General features: G+C 50.6%; 5 protein-coding genes across 5 annotated transcripts; all 5 read left to right on the top strand.

Moving 5' to 3' along the window:
• Positions 1-484: 484 nt before the first annotated feature.
• Z518_01412 (uncharacterized protein) lies at positions 485-1,852 on the top strand (the record flags this gene model as incomplete). The annotated part of the gene is made up of 2 exons (XM_013422012.1): positions 485-1,669; positions 1,724-1,852. 2 exons carry the CDS (start codon positions 485-487, stop codon positions 1,850-1,852), a joined length of 1,314 nt encoding a protein of 437 aa, XP_013277466.1.
• Positions 1,853-3,736: 1,884 nt separating this feature from the next.
• On the top strand, positions 3,737-5,604 carry Z518_01411 (uncharacterized protein; the record flags this gene model as incomplete). Its single annotated transcript, XM_013422011.1, has 2 exons — positions 3,737-4,260; positions 4,311-5,604. 2 exons carry the CDS (start codon positions 3,737-3,739, stop codon positions 5,602-5,604), a joined length of 1,818 nt encoding a protein of 605 aa, XP_013277465.1.
• An 889-nt stretch (positions 5,605-6,493) lies between these two features.
• On the top strand, positions 6,494-8,158 carry Z518_01410 (uncharacterized protein; the record flags this gene model as incomplete). Its single annotated transcript, XM_013422010.1, has 3 exons — positions 6,494-6,803; positions 6,874-7,275; positions 7,338-8,158. The coding sequence occupies 3 exons, from the start codon at positions 6,494-6,496 to the stop codon at positions 8,156-8,158; spliced, it is 1,533 nt and encodes a 510-aa protein (XP_013277464.1).
• Positions 8,159-9,976: 1,818 nt separating this feature from the next.
• Z518_01409 (uncharacterized protein) lies at positions 9,977-11,432 on the top strand (the record flags this gene model as incomplete). Its single annotated transcript, XM_013422009.1, has 5 exons — positions 9,977-10,186; positions 10,246-10,267; positions 10,318-10,615; positions 10,672-10,863; positions 10,913-11,432. 5 exons carry the CDS (start codon positions 9,977-9,979, stop codon positions 11,430-11,432), a joined length of 1,242 nt encoding a protein of 413 aa, XP_013277463.1.
• A 4,618-nt stretch (positions 11,433-16,050) lies between these two features.
• On the top strand, positions 16,051-17,027 carry Z518_01408 (uncharacterized protein; the record flags this gene model as incomplete). The annotated part of the gene is made up of 2 exons (XM_013422008.1): positions 16,051-16,239; positions 16,293-17,027. 2 exons carry the CDS (start codon positions 16,051-16,053, stop codon positions 17,025-17,027), a joined length of 924 nt encoding a protein of 307 aa, XP_013277462.1.
• Between the last annotated feature and the right edge of the window lie 777 nt (positions 17,028-17,804).

Here is a 17,804-nt window from a genome sequence, read left to right as displayed (position 1 = left end):
CTTAAAGCCCCACGGCCGACCATTGAGCAAACAGCAAAAGCCAGCCCACAGCCCCCCAGCCAAAACTGATCCTCACTCACCATCGCTCCAACACCCAACAACACCAGTCTGTTATCGCGTATCAGACGCCGTTTATAGCATCAAGTCCTCGCCGCATATGACAGTCAGCCCCCAATCGTCTTGCTTTCCTCCAGGACACGCGCCGAAGGTCTTCTTTCTCCAGCTCATAACAAAGCCCAAAACCCACGTTATCAGTGAGCAAAATACAAAGAAATCCCAAAACTGGACCAAGCTCGACATAATTGTGACATCTCGAAGAAGACTGCGATAGAAGAAGTCCAGAGAATCGCGGCATCCGGATTGCAGTCCTGTTTCTGGACCAGTGCCTTCGGCCTAATCTGATCATACTCTTTTATTCACTCAGCGATCGCGCGCAGAACACATTTCAACAGCCACTCTGGCGTCAGTTGCAGTACCCCTTCCAATGGGGACATCCCTCGATGCCCTCAATAACACATCCTCGAGCCTGACCCAGCGCAGACAAGCTGCCTCGAACCTTCCTGCATTTGAGCTGCCCCCCCCAACAAACCTTCAATTCACCCAGGTGTCAGCTCAGAAATTCCCTCCCCTGTCAGGTATCAACACCTCTCACGCTGGTCCTGCGCCGGTGAGTGTGGGACAACTTCTGACACCGCCTTCCAATTCCGCCTCTGAGGCAAGCACAGTCTCATCTGCCGTTCCTGCGGGAACAACTCCCACCAGCGCCGCAGTTCCCGTGCTCCCTTATACCCCCACCTTCTTCAATACTGGCACCGCTCCGACTGGATATCATGCAGGCTTCACGCAGCCCTGGCAAAGTGGAAATCCGTTGATTCCTCCCCGGCCCATGTTCTCTCCGATGCCGGGCCCGTCAGTGAGAAATAGCGCCAACTCCCCTACGACCGGAGAGGCTTCAGCGTTGCCTCCTCCCCCATACGATCTGAACGCTGTTCCGCCGTACGGAGGACCTCTCCCACTTTCTTCTCCTGCCAGTGCCCCCAACTCTTCTGCCCAGCAACACGTTCTATCTTCTTTGCAGAATGGGGTTCGTCCACAAAGCAAACAGTCTTCAGCGACACCCAACGATGGAGTTAGCCGACCATCATCCAATCCGACCTTGTACACAGGCATGACAAGTGCCGCTCAGCATCAACCCGGATATCCATATACAGCTTCCACCCCTGTGTCGCAAAGTCCTCACTCCCATTCTCGGTCGGCACCACGCATTTCTCCCACTCTTCATCAAGGAGCAGTCCCACCACAACCACAAGATCCATTCATGCGACCCCCTCCTCCTTCATATTCTTTGCCTGCAATGCCCGGACCTATTATGTCCAATGTTCACAGCCCAGGAGCCCAAATGGCGATGGTGGGAAATATGCAACCCAATTTGCTGCCCATGGCTTTCAACAGCGGCTATGCTGCCAATGCGCCAGCCATGTATGGCCAACAACGGACCAATGCACCGCAACAGCCATCAGCACACGATCGACCTTTCAAATGTGATCAGTGCCCTCAAAGCTTCAATCGCAACCATGACCTGAAGCGCCACAAGAGAATCCATCTTGCCGTGAAACCTTTCCCTTGCACTCACTGTGACAAGAGCTTCTCTCGCAAGGATGCGCTCAAGGTGAGTTCGGCACTTCATAGTGATTTCTGACACAAGAACTAACGATCATCGCAGAGGCACATTTTAGTCAAGGGATGTGGCAGTGGTTCCTCAACCGATGGGGCACCAAGGGAAGATGGTCTCAAATCCGAATCTGGGAGTGATGGCGTCAACGGAAGCCCGGAGCCCGCCACAGCGACATGATCAACGAGATTTATGTCAGTCTATTTTACCCATATTCTCCTTTACTCGGCGACTGTACAATAATTTTGCATAACGGGCCTTTGTTTTGCAGCAGAAATGCTCTTGCTCGATCCTCTCTTGGCTCATGACTTGATGGAAAGGCGGTCTACAGCGACTGGTAGGGTGAGACTGACTGTATTGATGGATTTCATTTGGATTGGGCATTACAGTATACCCACTTTGTTATTATACCCAGGGACTAGGAATGGCATCACAGGACTGTTGGAGACCCTTATTTGGCAGGGCGCTTGGACGAAGGATGGCAAACTGAGGGCTCCAGATATGAGCGTTATCTTAATTTGGGGTCAGTTCTCACGGCTTTAATGAATTGATCTCTTGGTGGCTGATTCGGGGTTTTGTTCGTGCCACCCTCACATTCGCGCTTAGAACCCTCCACCACTTCACGGGGTGATGATGAGGAGAGTTATTCAACCCAGGAATGAGGTTGGACCGTGAGCATGACCATTCCCCGGATCCCTGCAATGGAGCAGCCTCGCTTGCGGAAGACTGCCGAGCGCGAAAGCACAGGCCGCAGGCTTTCAGGTCTGAAGCTGGGCGGGATGGCGAAGCCACTATGGTAGTCACGTGGCAAAGCCACAACGCTTCATTCTTGTAGGGCTGTAATCAATGATCGCTTTCAGATTCTGTTCTCTTGCTAGATCAAATTCTGACCAGTCATGCCCCGTGCGAGACCGGGAGCCTTCAAAACCGCAGCACAAGAGCTGCAAGCACAGTCACGGGAGAGCAAGTAAAATATCCTTGGTCTATCGGCTAATTAGCCTGCCATCGGCGAATAAGTCTCTGGACGCAAAGGCGCTGTTCGACAGTTGCACGTGCAGAAGAAGCAAACTACAGAGTATTTGTACATGAAACTAGCAGTGTCATCAGCCCTCATGATCGCTCCGCGGGTACGGAGACGCGTCCTCTACTCGCCTCGTGGCTGTTAAAACGCGACCACAACCTGCTTGTACGCCATGCTGTAGGCTACAGGATGCCAACGGGGTGCCAGCGATTCCCCTCCGTCATCTGGCTCTCATTAGATCGATCGACAGTCCCATGCTTATGCTCCACAACTCGATCTCGCCAGATCAAACACTTGCTCTCTCGCCCAACCTTTCCAAATTTTCTCCGTTGGCTGCCTGCCACGTTTCCCTGCCCAAAGCCAACAATCGACTTCCTCCACCAATCCTACTGAGTCTTTAGCTGTGGGACTGCTTCAGGCCCACATATCCGTCCTTTCACACTCAAATCCAAGTACACTCTTACTCCGGCCTAAGGCTCCTGGCATGGGATCTACCCAAACTCAATATCCTTCCTTGACCTCATCAGATCCCACGAGACTCTGAGTCAAATCTCCAGCTTTTGCGCTGGCGCATCCGCAATGCAGGAAAAAAATATGGATGCCTTCGGTAGCTCCCCTCTGTCGGGATCCTTAGCGCAGTGCTTTGGCCCTCAACTGGTCAGATCTAATCCTCAGCAGACATTCTTGCATGCTTTCCCGACGTCCATGTACGTAGTAGCCGTGGCTCGTTTCCGGGAACCATTCCTGTCCCTTGGTGTTATATGAGGCGTCAATCCGCCCTGATCGAAGTCTTTCGTCCGATCTCTCTGGTGGCTCTTCGATCTCAATTCCCGCCAGCATCTAATATAAGAAGGCCGGACCGACAAGGCTTTCAACCGGACTTTCCATCAAGGAACAATCTTTCAATATTTCAAGAATCAAAGAAAACATTGACATACATTTTAACCAAGAATTCCCACAGAGACAGCCAGCCCTGTATTCTGCCACTCATGGAGTCCGTATGAACGGGCAGAGTCCCTTGCATCTGCCAGATAATTGCGGCGATGGCAGCTCAACGGGTGCTAATATACCTCTTGAGACGAGATTTGCGACTTTGCGACAACCCTATCTTCCATGAAATACACAGGCTCTCACAACAGCCCCAGAACCAGTTCACCCATGTCCTACCAATTTATGTCTTTGCTGCTCAGCAGGTGGAAGTCTCTGGGTTCCTCGCTGATACAGGTGCTAAATCACCTTTCCCGGAAGCTCGGTCCGAATTGGGAAATTTCTGGAGGTGTGGTCTTCACAGGGCCAAATTCCTCGCACAATCAGTCTGGGGCTTGAAATCTGACCTTGAGGAGGTTGGATCTGGCCTCGTCATACGGGTCGGCACTTTGGGTCAAGTCATGCGAGATCTCTTACAAGAGTTCGAGCAGGAAAAGGGCGAGGTGTCTATCTCAGCGGTGTGGATGACTGAGGAAGAGGGTGTGGAGGAAAAACAAGAGGAGAGAGATGTACGAAGAGCTGCTGAACGAGCCGGAGTTGATTTCAAGCTATGGCCAGATGAGAAGTACTTCATTGATGAGTATGCAGCAGTCATGGCGGTCAGGTAGGCAACGGCTGACGTTTTGGCAGTCGAGATCTTCCCTTTGATAAACCAACCGATCTCCCGGACGTCTTCACCAGCTATCGAAAATCAGTCGAGCCCCTCAGAGACGCTCCGCGAAAGACAGTCCCAACTCCATCCTCATTGCCGTCCATACCGACATTCATACCCTCTCAGAGTCAACCATTTTCTGTACCTGATACCTATGAGAAGCTAGAATCATGCTTAACCAAGCCTCTTAGAGACAGCCCTTCTCTCGACGACCCACCGTCATTTCCTCCCGGAGTGCAAACAGCACACCCCTTCCCCGGTGGCAGCTCGGCGGGCCTGGAACGAATACGGTCTCTGATTGGCTCTGGAGCCATGAGCAGATACAAAGACACTCGCAATGGCTTGTTAGGGACGGAATTTTCAACCAAGCTCTCAGCTTGGCTAGCACTTGGCTGCATCACCGCTCGTCAAGTCCATTCACAGCTGCTAGATTTTGAGGAGGGCCAGGATGACCAATACAAAGGCATAGAGGGATACGGCAAAGGGGAGAACGCTGGCACGGCCGCCGTTCGGTTCGAACTTTTATGGCGCGACTATACGAGGCTATGCACGAGGAAATTTGGACCTCGGTTGTTCCGATTGGAAGGATTCCGGAACGACCACTCTTTTGCCTGGAAGACGCCGAGAGGCAGAAACGAGGGCGATGAGGTGACCAGGGCCTTTCAAAGATTCCTCAGAGGGACAACCGGTACCGGATTGATTGATGCGAGCCAGCGAGAACTCCTGCTTACCGGTTATACCAGCAATCGAGCACGACAAAATGTTGCCAGTTACCTATCGAAACGTTTAGGAATCAACTGGAAACTTGGTGCTGAATGGTATGAATGCATGTTGATCGACTACGACGTAAGTTCCAACTGGGGTAATTGGCAATACGTGGCCGGCGTAGGGAACGACCCACGGGGAGAGGCTCGAGTGTTCAATCCAATCAAGCAAGGCTGTGATTATGACCCTCAGGGGGAATATTGCAAAGCTTGGGTGGAGGAGCTGCGCGGATTAGAGGACCCGCAGGAAATATTCCAGCCATGGAAAGTGAGCGAAGAAAAAAGATCCGAGCTGGGATTCGAGGGACTGGAAATGGTGGAACGTCCACTCATCAAGATTGATTTCAAGGTGGGCGGGAAGGGGAAAGATCGTAGTCGAGGTGGTCGTTATGGAGGGAGTAGTCGAGAAAAACCAAATGGCGGAGGTGAGAGTGGTCGAGGACGAGGTGGCAGTTTTGGAGCGAGAGGAAGGTTTCGCGGACGAGGAAAAGGGCGACGGACCGGGTAAGAACCAGATGGGGTGTTTATGGTCATGGTCGAAAACTCAGGTCGTCAAAGGAATGGACAAGGCTGGGGGCCGGATTATGCGAACTGCTGATCAGAATGGCCTAGAATGCTCATTCGTTTCTCTGTTTTTGTTTGCCGGAGTTGTACCACGGATCACGAATGGGGCTGAAACCAATCAAGATTGCATTCGATTGGATTCGGTCGGCGTCATTATCAACCCGTCGGAGCGTTGTTTCGCTATGAATTCTACTCGAGACAATGGAGACGATGGCCTGCTGACAGCCAAGTTTACGTGGTGCCGGTAGTTGACCAACCAGGAGTGATCCAGATAATGCTTTGAGCCTCGGCTGGAGTACGGCAGATGGTGGAATTAAAGTTCAGCTTGTGAACAACCCCTCTCTCCAAACATCCTAAGGCATGCTTTCTCATCTGGGCCAGATCAAAAGTACGAGTACGCCGAATCCATCTCAGCAAGCTTCCCGACAGCCTGGACGACGGACGGCATCAGGCATCCAGGATGCAGATGGCCGAGTCGAGCATCCTCCCGAAACTGATTCTTCCCTGCCCTGCTGGTGTCGCGGCCCTCGTTCATAGCATAGCCATTCCTGACTAGGCAGTGCTGACATGGACGGGCGGATCTAACTATTATTCGCTGAACCTCCGATCGTCCACCCTCAGACGTTCCTACTACTCAGCTTGGATCATGGAAACAAGAACCACTTCATAAATCACTATCGGACGTCTTTCCCCTTGGAAACCGAAGTCCACAGTCCACCTTCGCATTGCTGGGTACTTTAATCGGTGAGGTGTCGGCTTCGACCGCTGACAACATTCTTCTCTCACTCAACTATTGTCCCTTTCATTATTCTCATCTTCTTCAGGATCCAGCCATGGCGACCCTGTCACTTCCTCATTTCTCCATCCCGGTCATCATACTGTCCTTAGTGGTCATCTTTGCTCTCCGGCGGATATGGTATGAAATGACCACTGGTGCTCGAAGACATCGTATGATTCGGGATCATGGTTGTCAACCTCCCTATGCCTACCCTCACAAGGGCATTATGGGCAAACTATGGGGGTTGGACGTCATCAAGGAGCTGGTCCGGTCGGCGAAAGAAGGAAATATGCATGAAGCCACACGGTTACGAAATTGGTCTGGTGGAAGAAAGACCCTCACTTTCAAAATGCTCAACAAATGGAGTAAGCAGACACGAAGAATCCTCAAGCCTGTGCCATAATCCCATTGAGACTGACTCACCCACTCCCCCAGTGATTTCTACCATTGAGCCCGAGAATGTTAAAACCATCTTGTCCACCAAATTCGGTGATTACTCATTAGGAGAGAGGAGGAAAGAAGTTTTCATCCCCATCTTTGGCCATGGCATCTTTTCCACCGACGGAGCCTCCTGGGAGAGATCTCGTGCCATGGTGCGGCCGAATTTCACTCGCCAACAAGTGGCAGACCTCGACATGTTTGAGGCGCACGTGTCCCACCTGATCGACTCCGTTCCACGCGACGGATCAACCGTCGACCTGCAGGATCTCTTCTTTGGCTTGACCATGGATTCAGCCACCGAATTCCTCTTTGGCCGATCGACCAACACTCTGGCCCCTGGTCTGGAGACTAAATCAGCCAACGAGTTTGTTAAGGCTTTTGTGTACGTGACTGAATGTACGTTCGACCCAGCCTCTGTGTTCTCTTGAGGGTTTATTTACTCACATGTTTCTTCACAGCTGTTTCAAAGAACTTCCAGTTGGGCGGTCTGGACAAATATGTTCCAGACCCAAAGTGGCGCAAGAGCGTCAAGATCATCCATAACTTTGCCGACCAGATTATTCATGAGGCGATGGAGGAGCTGCGGACCAAGGAGCGGTCGGGGACTGGGCGCTACGTGTTCCTGCACGCCCTGCTCAATCAGACGCGTGACCCGTACGCTCTTCGCTCCGAGCTGCTCAATATTCTCCTGGCTGGCCGCGATACTACGGCAGGTCTGCTATCGAACACGTGGCACGTGCTGTCCAAGCGACCGGACATCTGGGCCAGACTGAAAGCCGAAGTCGATGGCCTAGGAGGCGAGCGACCGGACTACCACATGATCAAAGAAATGAAATACCTGAAATGGGTGTTGAACGAATCTCTCCGTCTGATGCCTGTGGTGCCTGCCAACAGTCGTGAGGCGATCCGCGACACAATCCTGCCGCTGGGAGGCGGCCCAGATGGCAAATCACCAGTGCTGGTCACCAAGGGAACAGTGGTAGGATACTCACCCTGGTCGATGCACCGACGGGAAGACTTCTACGGATCTGACTCACTTGAATTCAAGCCGGAGCGATGGGAGACTTTGAGGCCAGGCTGGGAATATTTGCCGTTCAACGGGGGCCCGCGTATCTGTGTGGGCCAGCAGTATGCGTTAATGGAGGCCAGCTATGCGACCATCAGGCTGATGCAGACGTTCGCGGAGATCGAGAGCCGCGATGAGCGGGAATGGCGGGAATGGATGACGGTGACATTGGCCTCTGGTGTTGGATGTAAGGTTGCCTTGTTCGAAAAGTGACGAGACGACACAATCATCTCCCCAGAATTGCGGGGCGGGGGTCGTTGTGACTTGGAAGTGCTTTTACGAAACAAATGATCTGGCGTTCATGTATCATTACGATTATGATTATGACTCTTTTCTCCTCTGTCATGCCATTATTTAATCATCACCTCCAGGTACAGCACAATGATAGCTAAAGAGGGGCACTTGGTTGAATGTTTTGCTTGCACTCCTGCGCGAACCATGAGACCATTTTTTGGGGGCATATAAGAATAGCAACAGATATCTCGGATCTTCTTGCGTTAGGGTTTTCAACTTGTTCTCTTGTTCACACCCTCGAAGTTCGCCCGGGGGCCTTTGTTATCGTACTCGGACATGTTATAACAAACGTGGGAAAGGAAAACGAAGTCAGGTGGACGCATAGCTGCAGGGCGCGCACATCGAGGCCGCACTAACCGACAAATGATGCCCCCGTTTCACGATCGTCGTTGTCGGTGGGCAGGTTTTAGCAGGATGGAGAACGACAGGGAGGAAAAACTCATGGGGTCCGGGAGTCTGCCTCGCCGGGAGAACTGGCTCGTGATTCCGCATCGCGTGCCCTCGTTTGGTACGGAATATGCCTCCATTTTGTCCATGTTGTTCGATGCCAACCATTGAGTGTGAGTGCCCTACTCTTGCCATGCATCATTTTTCTCTCATTTCAACGCATTATTTTGCCGAGCGAGATTGGGTGTTGTTGTTCCCGAGATGTTTTTTGGGGCTGGACTGGGTTGCAGGCAACCGGCAGGCTTTGTGGCTTTGAAGCGAGCCCTGCAAGAAAGCTTGGAGGTGGGAAGAGGGTTTTGTGGGTTGAATTCTCGGACGGCAGACTCCATCAGGAATAGAGCGTCTCGCCATACCTCATGGCTTCACGGGTTGCAGGCTTCGAGGCTCATGGCATGCAGGGAAAATCACCTAAGGGATCGGACGATGGAACCAGGAGGGACGCCTCACGGACCTTGAGACGGGGAATTTTGCTGACTTGGTACGTTGGCTCACTGGGAGAGAGAGCAGGAACAGGTTCCGTCTGGCTAAAACGGCGCACTACCCGAGTAATTGACAGTGGCGGTCTTTGCCTCATGTGTGTTGGGCTGTCCCCTCACCTCCCCCACTGCGCCCGTCAAATTTATCCCTCTCCATCGCTTGGTCTTGGACCTGGCTCCCCGGCTGAACGGCCTCATTGCCAGTCAAATCATCTGCCACCAGAAAATCCCCCAGGTCAAGCATGAAAGTTCTCAGCTCCCCAGACTAACATCATCCTAGTCGTCGACGGTTTGCAATGTCGGCCATTCACCACTCTCTCATGCCAACGAACGCAACCGTTCCAATCTCCAGTCCAGTTCTATTTCCACACTCTCACTCTTCGACTCCGTACTAACTTCACTGCTGTCTACGTCGCGGTCGCTTTCACAATCATATCCTTCTTTTCCTTTTCCTCTCCTCTTCTCTCCTCACATCTCTTGAATCTCTGTCTAGCTTAGCCGTCATACCGTCTCATCGGTCTCTTTTCTGTCCTCCCGCCTCGTCTCACCGCTGTCGCCCCGGCTCGATACCTCCCACATCTCAAATTACCACTTCACCCGTTGACCGCTATTTACACGTTCCGCCAACTGGGACTGAACCCCATTGACTTAATCCTCTCGTACGGCCACCCCGAGCGACAGATCAAACTCGTCTGCCACGAGAAAATACAACCCGAGGCAGCTTCCCGTCTCTCGAGCGCATTTAGCGCGATTCTTCCCCTGTTACAGAAATGAAATGACAACTTCGTAAATTGATTCGACTTGATCCCCCTAAATGGCCCCAGCATCAACACTCATTCGGCGCAATGATACCGGCTCCGTTGGTGCTGGAAATGGCAGTTGGCGTGAGCTCGCCTCGGACGAAGATTTCATCCTCGAGTCATGGAGTCAAGGTTTCATGGTTGGAGCCCTTCTCATAATGGCATGCATCACGGTGGCAAATATGAGAAGAGGGGTTCTTCTACACAAGTTCATTCTCGTTGAAGTAAGATTGTTGCAGCTCCAGCAGGAAAACCCATTGCATGAGGCTGACATTTGGACCAGCAATTAGCGGCTCTTTCACATGGTAAGAATGGCACCGCATTACGATCTGTGCGTCTGGCCAACTATTTTCAGGTACTTTTTGTTTTATGGCCTTCAAAGGTTACGGCTGGTATTTATCGTCAACTGCTGCTCTCCTTTACTGCTCCTGGATTGTCCACAACATCGTCGCCTGGATGAAAATTCGACCTTTTTTCTGCGACTCGAGGTCAATGTTCAAACCTGAGACAGGCAAATGGGTACGAAGAATATATCTGGGGACATTGGTGTGCACCATCCCTCCTATCATCCTCCAAATTTACGACAATTTCCGTTTCTTCAACAACATCAACGACTTTTATGTCCAAGTCAGACCATATGAGCCGTTGTTTAGGTAAGGGACTCCTTTTGTTATCCGTGACTTACATGCATGCTCAAAACTTAAAACAGGGACCCGTGGTGGGTATTCACTTGCATCACGTTGTTCCACGTCATTCGCAAATGTTATGGAACTGGTGTCTTCGAATTAATCAAGCGGTCTCCCCGTTTCGGTATCCTTCTATGCGCCATCTGTCTCTCCTTGATATTTACAGCCTTGGATATTGTGGCAAGCATTCATAACTTCATTGGCTCAACTGACGGGTATGTCGTGTCGAGATACCGGATAGGTACAGTGGCTGACAAAGGATAGCATCAATCCTTGGTGGAAGCTGTCGCTCGTATTTAAATGTCTGACCGACACAATCATGCTCGACGATTTCAAGACCGAATTGAAGCGCCTGGGCATTAAGCGACTCCAGAAAGATGAAATGCGTCGCCAAAGTTTTGCTCTTGTCATGGACCCCAATGGGTCTAAAGATGACGACGGTCATATGGAATTCTCCGACGCCTTGAACGTCAATCCCGCCGGGTTCCAGACCATGCAGAACCTGGACAACAGCCCTAGTTCAAGCCCTATGGGCAGATTAAGACAAGACTCAGTCACCGACTCACAAGTACAAATCAATTCAAAGGAATGTATTGGGAAGGCTGGGAAAAAGATATCACGGTTACCTGGCCTGAAGGACTTTTCTTTCATTCCCACGAAGGCAAAACAAAAAATTGCTGACGACGAGAAACAAGATGATGAGAATTCACCTCCTCGGTCACTACCAGATCGATTATCACAGATGAGACAAAGTCTAGGGGTGATAAATTATCATGCCCGCTGAGACGGGTTTCGGACATTTTTCGGGAACAAAATAATGTATTGATGAATTCACGAGCTTATGTTCTGTACCAACACCAGCATACGGGTCTTGAGGCTACCGGGGATACACCAGGAGGTGTATATTTGCGACATGAAGCATTGAAGGGGCGGCCATTTGAGCTGATTTGAACCCCCCCCCCCCCAAAAAAAAAGATTGGATTCTTTCAGGGTCACATTTTCTTCGCGAGTCTGTTTGCCTCTTCTTCCCAGCATTCGGGATAGGGAGCGGTGCCATTTGGTAAGACTTCGCATCCATTTTTTAGCAGGCGGCTTTCGGTTCTCTCATCCCAAATATTTATTGCCTTCTGTGTTGGTGGGCCGGGCATTCAGCCACATGTGTATGACGATTTCATTTTCCCTCCCTCTTCGGCTTCAGTCACCTCCGACTTCAACTGGGCAAAGGCCTTTCCACGCGGCTGCACAACGCCATCCAGCATTGGGATGTTCTACGTCGGATGACAGGTCTCACCACACTCCTCGCCATCCGTCATAGGAAATAGAGCTACCTGTTCGTGACGATATGGATCCACCTACCTGTGCCCAGTAATGCCCCATCAGCAGTTTTGGCATATATACCGCAGGCACGGCGGCGAGGATGCCGTCGTAGTCCTCTGGATATCGTTGTGCCAGCGTCAAGCCCTGGAAGTAACTGTACCACACTAGAGCACCGCCCCTATGCCGCCATCGATATCGAATAGGTCCACCCGAGCAGATTGTGACATGGTTGAAGATACTGATTGACCTCGAGATTGGGCGAGGCGGAAATTATCAGATCCAACATCTGAACTGGCAAGTACGGCAGAATGGAAGGGATAACCAGTGAGGCAACCCGGGCTGATGTTGGCCCAACATAGACTCTGGCCATCTACCAAATTGACGGAGGTAATAGGAGCGAATCGAGTGCCCTTACTCCTCCAATTGGCGATTCGGTTGAAGAATAGAGATCCTCCAAACGGCGAGATGGTTCAAAAAGATGACGTCGACGTTGCGACTAGGCAACAACATCCATACATATTGCCTGGTATTGTATATTGCGTCGGCCCTTGTTAGCCTCGCTCGCATAATCATGCGCTTTGTTCTTCTTCAACCATATCATCCTTTCGAAGCCATCTTTTGGTTTTACCACTTCGTTCATGACTCTTTGAATACTCTGCACCTGTGGACCTTAACTCGATTCAGAGCTGTGCGTGGTGACATTGTAATCCCAAGGGCCCTCTGCGCTGGAACACTGGCATTCTACTTGGGAACGCTTCTAGGGATACTTGCTACTGTGTGGTTTTTCCTCCACTATCTGATCCTAGAACCTAGATGCGATGCGGAGGATTCTCCACCACTCTAAAACAGGAGGAAAGAGGTGCGGGTATTGTTATCGTCAGAGAAAACTGTCCGTGGTTTCAGATCAAGAGCAGTATTTGTTGTGGTGCAAGTAATCATAAGTTTGATGCATTGAGGTTGGCCGTTGGGCCGTGAAAGAATGGCAATAAAATCACGAATGTCGTCACCCTCTCCATTTTGGATTCGCAAACCACTTGAATCAACTGGGGTCGTCAACAGTTACGGTTGAAATATAGCTCTCCTTTTGAAAAGCGCCCTTCCCTAGTCTCAAGTCTTCACCCTATTGTACACCCATGCAGGAGCTGGTATCACGTCAATATGCCCCAAACAGAATTCATACACATATCTCGACGGCTTCACTGCTTGTACAGACATGTTCTGACCGCCCAGAAGACTTTTCTCCAAACCCAGAACAAACATCGAATCGCCATGTTCCTTGGGGCAAGGATTTAAGAATATTCTCCTCTCTCGCCGTACAAATCTGGAGACGATGTCAAATTCATGGGTAGGTTTCTTCTTGTCTACCATCGCGGACCGAGTCTTGCGAGCACGGCCACCGCAGCTCTTCCAAGTGCAGTCGGTTCCAGCGTTCAGAAGTCGACAGTGTCGGGGTATTTCATCGTAAGGGATGTTGGTGATTCTTCCCATAATGATTGGTAATTTGGACTAGTGATCGTACGTAGATCAATACCCAGACTTGCCAGAAGCTTCAACAATTCGTGTCCGTTTATTGGATTGAAGTAAACCTCGTAGAGTGTGGCGAATAGGACGTTATTGAGTCCATCTTTAAGCCGGGGCTCTGGTCGATCACTTCTTGACTGGTCGTCAGGGATCGTAGTGCTCTTCTCAATTACGCATTTCTGACCGGAGAGGATTTGATGTCTGAAATAAAGAAATCGAATAACCATCTGAAAAGCTCTGAACTTGCCACTCGCTGGTCTTTCCTTCGGCTGCCAAAAGCAAGCAAGTGGAAAAGTTCCAGCTATCGCTGTCCTCATCCCAGAAATCAAGACCACGGGACAGAAGTAGGAGTTCAATCCTATTCTCTGGACTCCCTCATGTTCTGCTCATATTATCAACGGCATCTTTCGGTGGACATAGAAATAAGTCGTAGTTACGGCCTTCCGTATCTGCATCGGTGTTGATGAGCACTTTGCATAGTTCGATATGATAATAGTTAGCTGCATAGTGTAATGGCGTGTTGCCATTGACATCGACGTCCTAGATGGATGCTTTCTCTCTCAAAAGCAGAGACTCTACTCCTTCAATATCGCCAGCACGACATAAGTTGAAGGTTGGAGCATTTGCCGGCAAAGGAAGGAACGTGTTGAACCGCCATTGCCATCCTCTTTGAGAGATGGTGAGTGCTACATCAAAGCCATATTTGGTGCCATACAGCCGGAGATAGTAGTTCGGTTGAAAGAAAACTTGAAATTCTTTCCGTTTGGAACAAGGAAGGTTGTTGGTACAGCGGCCTGTCGTCCTCTTCTTCGCCAATTCTGCTTGGAACAGTTCCATATTTGAAGCAAGCCGACTATAGTGTGGTCCATGGACTAAGTGAAATTCCGTCTTGTTTGCGTGGAGTAATCTCCTCCCATTCCAATTGAGTGTTTCATTCCTTGTTTCTTTGTCCCTTGACCACCTAGTCAACCTTTCCCTGGGGTTTGTTGACTCATCTTTGCGCCTGCAGGCTTTCTGCTTTCTGTTATTTTGCGGTGTTGAAAGGGCCAAACGGCGGAAATGCTCAGTGGTATACACTGATTCATTAGATCCCCGGTTCTAACCGGAGAAATCTGGTGTCAGGAAATAAATAGAGGACTGATAAAACGGATGACCATCGTCTGAGCAGCTTTATGAGTGGTATCAAGAGCATCACGATACTTGGCCCAATGCTTTGTGCAAGGGATAGGATTCACCCAAAAGACATATTCCTCCCATTCCCTCTGCCAGCAACGCTTCTGTCCTTTCCTTCCTTCTTCCCCCCGGGCTCCCTTGATCCTGGATGGCGCTACCTCAAGAGGAAGAGCTGGAGCAAAAGCGGGAGCGGGATTCTGGACTCGGATTTCAGTTAGGTGGGCAGCTTGTGGGGGCAACACACTCTCCTACTGCACCAAGCGAAGGCAACCACTCTTCGATCGATATTGTGCGAAAATTTTCCCGATGTGCGCGGTCCAGTGAGGCTGGCATACGGCTTTCCGGGTGACCGGGCATATTCATCCGTAGTCGCATCGGGAGATAGTCGTGGACGGTAGGAAAAGGAGCGTGACTATAGAATACATTGACTGAATCCTTGACCTTGAGCCCTCACAGGTGGTTGTTTGCTCCGGTTAATCCGCTCCCCCCAGGTGGTCCGTGGACTAGATCCGATCGGGGAGTGTGGCACGTGACTCAATCTGTGCCAAGCTTTATCATCGATAACCGATCGAGGCGTTATCGGCTTATCGAAACCAACGCTGAGTGCAGATGAAGTGGACGGAAGCACTCGGACGAGCAAAGGATGCTATAAATGGTCTTATTAATGTCACCAACGTGGGGCAAACGTTCCCGAGGGTAGTGGCTGACTTCTTTATGCTGATATCTTCGTCATTAAGTTGAGCGGTGTCACTTGGGGATGGACAGCATTGTTGTGAATTGTAGCAATCATACTTAAGACAAGCGTACAGTGGCACGAAGTCGGTATCGCTCTAACTATGGTATTTGCCATGACAAGCATGATGGCAAAGCTTGATCCTTAGGGGGCTCGAGTGAATTAATTCGAACACAAGGTATGCTTTCGAGACGTGAAGGGAGTAGTTGAAATTGAAGTCGAAGGTAAGGACGAGGCCGAGGACGAGGCTGATGTCCAGGTTGAAAGCTTCTTATCGACAGCAAGCATCAGAAGAGCACGTCTGTCTGCCGAAGGGGAAGCCGCCTTTCGGGCTTAGCTCGAGTTTCCCTGTTCAGATCACTTTCCGTATTTACGACCGCTTTACGACAAAATCTCCAGTCTCCATCCATGAATCAGGCATCCAGCCATTTGGTTCGCGGTCGGGCTCTGGTGAAGGACTAAACGCAGGGCTACCTACTCCTTGGCTGACCACCTACGTCTCAGGCCCAGTTTCGGAGCAATCTGCAAATTGTCGGAGCAACTTGCAAAATGTGAGAGCAAGTTCTTTTGTATTTAAAATGTTCGAGGTCCTTCGGTTTGATGCAAAAGGTAAGTGTCTTCTTCTCATTCCATTCCAATACCAATCAAGTCTTTCCCAATGGCGTCCCTCTCAAACCCGCTCCATAAGTTGTTCGGCATCAGTGCAAAAGAGCATGGTGAAAGCCAGTGGCATCCAAATAGCAATGCAGAGCTAGAAGGGATCGGACTAGGTCTTTCCAGAACAGGGACAACATCGCTTCGTGAAGCGCTGGACGATTTGGGTTTCGGTCCTGTCCACCACGCTGTGGTTCGTTCTCCTCCTGCTCGATATCTGTCGAGAACCGTTACTCACTTCTCTAGGAACTCTACCGTCGTCCTCAGCACAATGATAACATGATTGCGTTTCTCAAATATCTGGGTGAAAACCCACAAGAGAGCAAGAATCCTAGTCCGGAGACGAAAGCCCGGATCCGAAAATTAATGCACGGTTATCGGTCGACTGTTGACGGACCTCTATGCGATATGATTCCAGAGCTGGTCGCCACTTATCCCAACGCCAAATTCATCCTCTCAGTCCGCGACTCAGAGGAAATATGGTGGAAATCGTGGAGGGACACCGTTGGCATGCACTTCCTGACCGAAACATGGCGGTACAGAATTTTCAGCGTGCTCATCTCATCCGTTCGAGTGCTCAGACGAACTGACGACATGGCCCAAGAAGCCAATTACCGGACCAGACGAGATTTTGGTTTCATCGGTCCCCAGATATATCGGCTGCACAACCAGAAGGTCCGTGACTTGGTACCGAAGGGACAATTACTCGAGCACAACGTGAAGGATGGATGGGGTCCTCTTTGTCCTTTCCTGGGAGTCGATGTGCCGAAACATCCCTTTCCCAGGCGAAATGAAAGCGACAGTGTCAAGGCAATTTACTTCGGCCAGCAGGTATTCGGCGCGTGTGCTTGGGCGTTCTATTGCGGACTTGTTGGCGGTATCGCGTATCTGGCGGCCACTCCTGAAACAGCTCGTTCGGTCTTCAGCGCATCTGGTCTTCAGCGCGTCTTTGGACTGGGTATCTGCAAAGACTCCAACTAAGATGGTGAGGTTCTCTATTCTGTCTCAAATGATCTCCACGCGCAATCCATGTTTCGAAGGCAATGTAAAGCAGACCATAATATTGAACGGTTGAACAAGTAGCCAGTGCCCCTTTTGGGGGATATAGGGGTAGGAATAGGAGAAGAAAAGGGGTCAACCAAGCGTGCATAAATACCGGCAACTTGGCAGGACCAGTTGCTAGAGAGACGGAGCATTCAATACACATTCTCTTGGCATACCCAGTTTGACACATCATTGTCGCGCCTCTCATATAATTGAAAGAGCTGATGCTAGGGCATTCTGCCTCTTCTTAACTGACATTTTAGATGGGTTCCAGAAGAGGCACTTGGCGGATGTTGAGGTCGCCGGGTCAAGTTGTCTTCCCAGTAAAATGCAACTGAAACATGGGCAGTGGACATTCCATGTTTGCAAAAGTCGATTTTTGGGAAACTCAATTCTTCCAACAATTGGAACTTCAAAACGCAACATATCAAAAGCAAATCCCCGCCGCCTCCCACCCCGTCGCTTAAACTAGAGTCCCATCTGCCTCTATCCCTTCTTTATCCTCTCTCCGCGGCGCGGCTCACAATTCAAACTATACTCGCCTTGCATCTCGACGACGGGAACGGGGAAAACGTCATGGCTATTTAACTGGGAACTCTGGGTTCCTGACTTCTTACCGTCGACGATTGAATGGATCCCCTGCGTCCGCACCGCCGCGAATACGACGGACGGACATCGACACGTTCCGAAGCGACATCATTCTATCCAAGTGCC

The sequence above is a fragment of the Rhinocladiella mackenziei genome, assembly GCF_000835555.1.
Source record: "Rhinocladiella mackenziei CBS 650.93 unplaced genomic scaffold supercont1.1, whole genome shotgun sequence".
Lineage (NCBI taxonomy): Eukaryota > Fungi > Ascomycota > Eurotiomycetes > Chaetothyriales > Herpotrichiellaceae > Rhinocladiella > Rhinocladiella mackenziei.
Note: the sequence above shows the minus strand (reverse complement) of the source record. Positions and strands in the feature narration are given on the sequence as shown.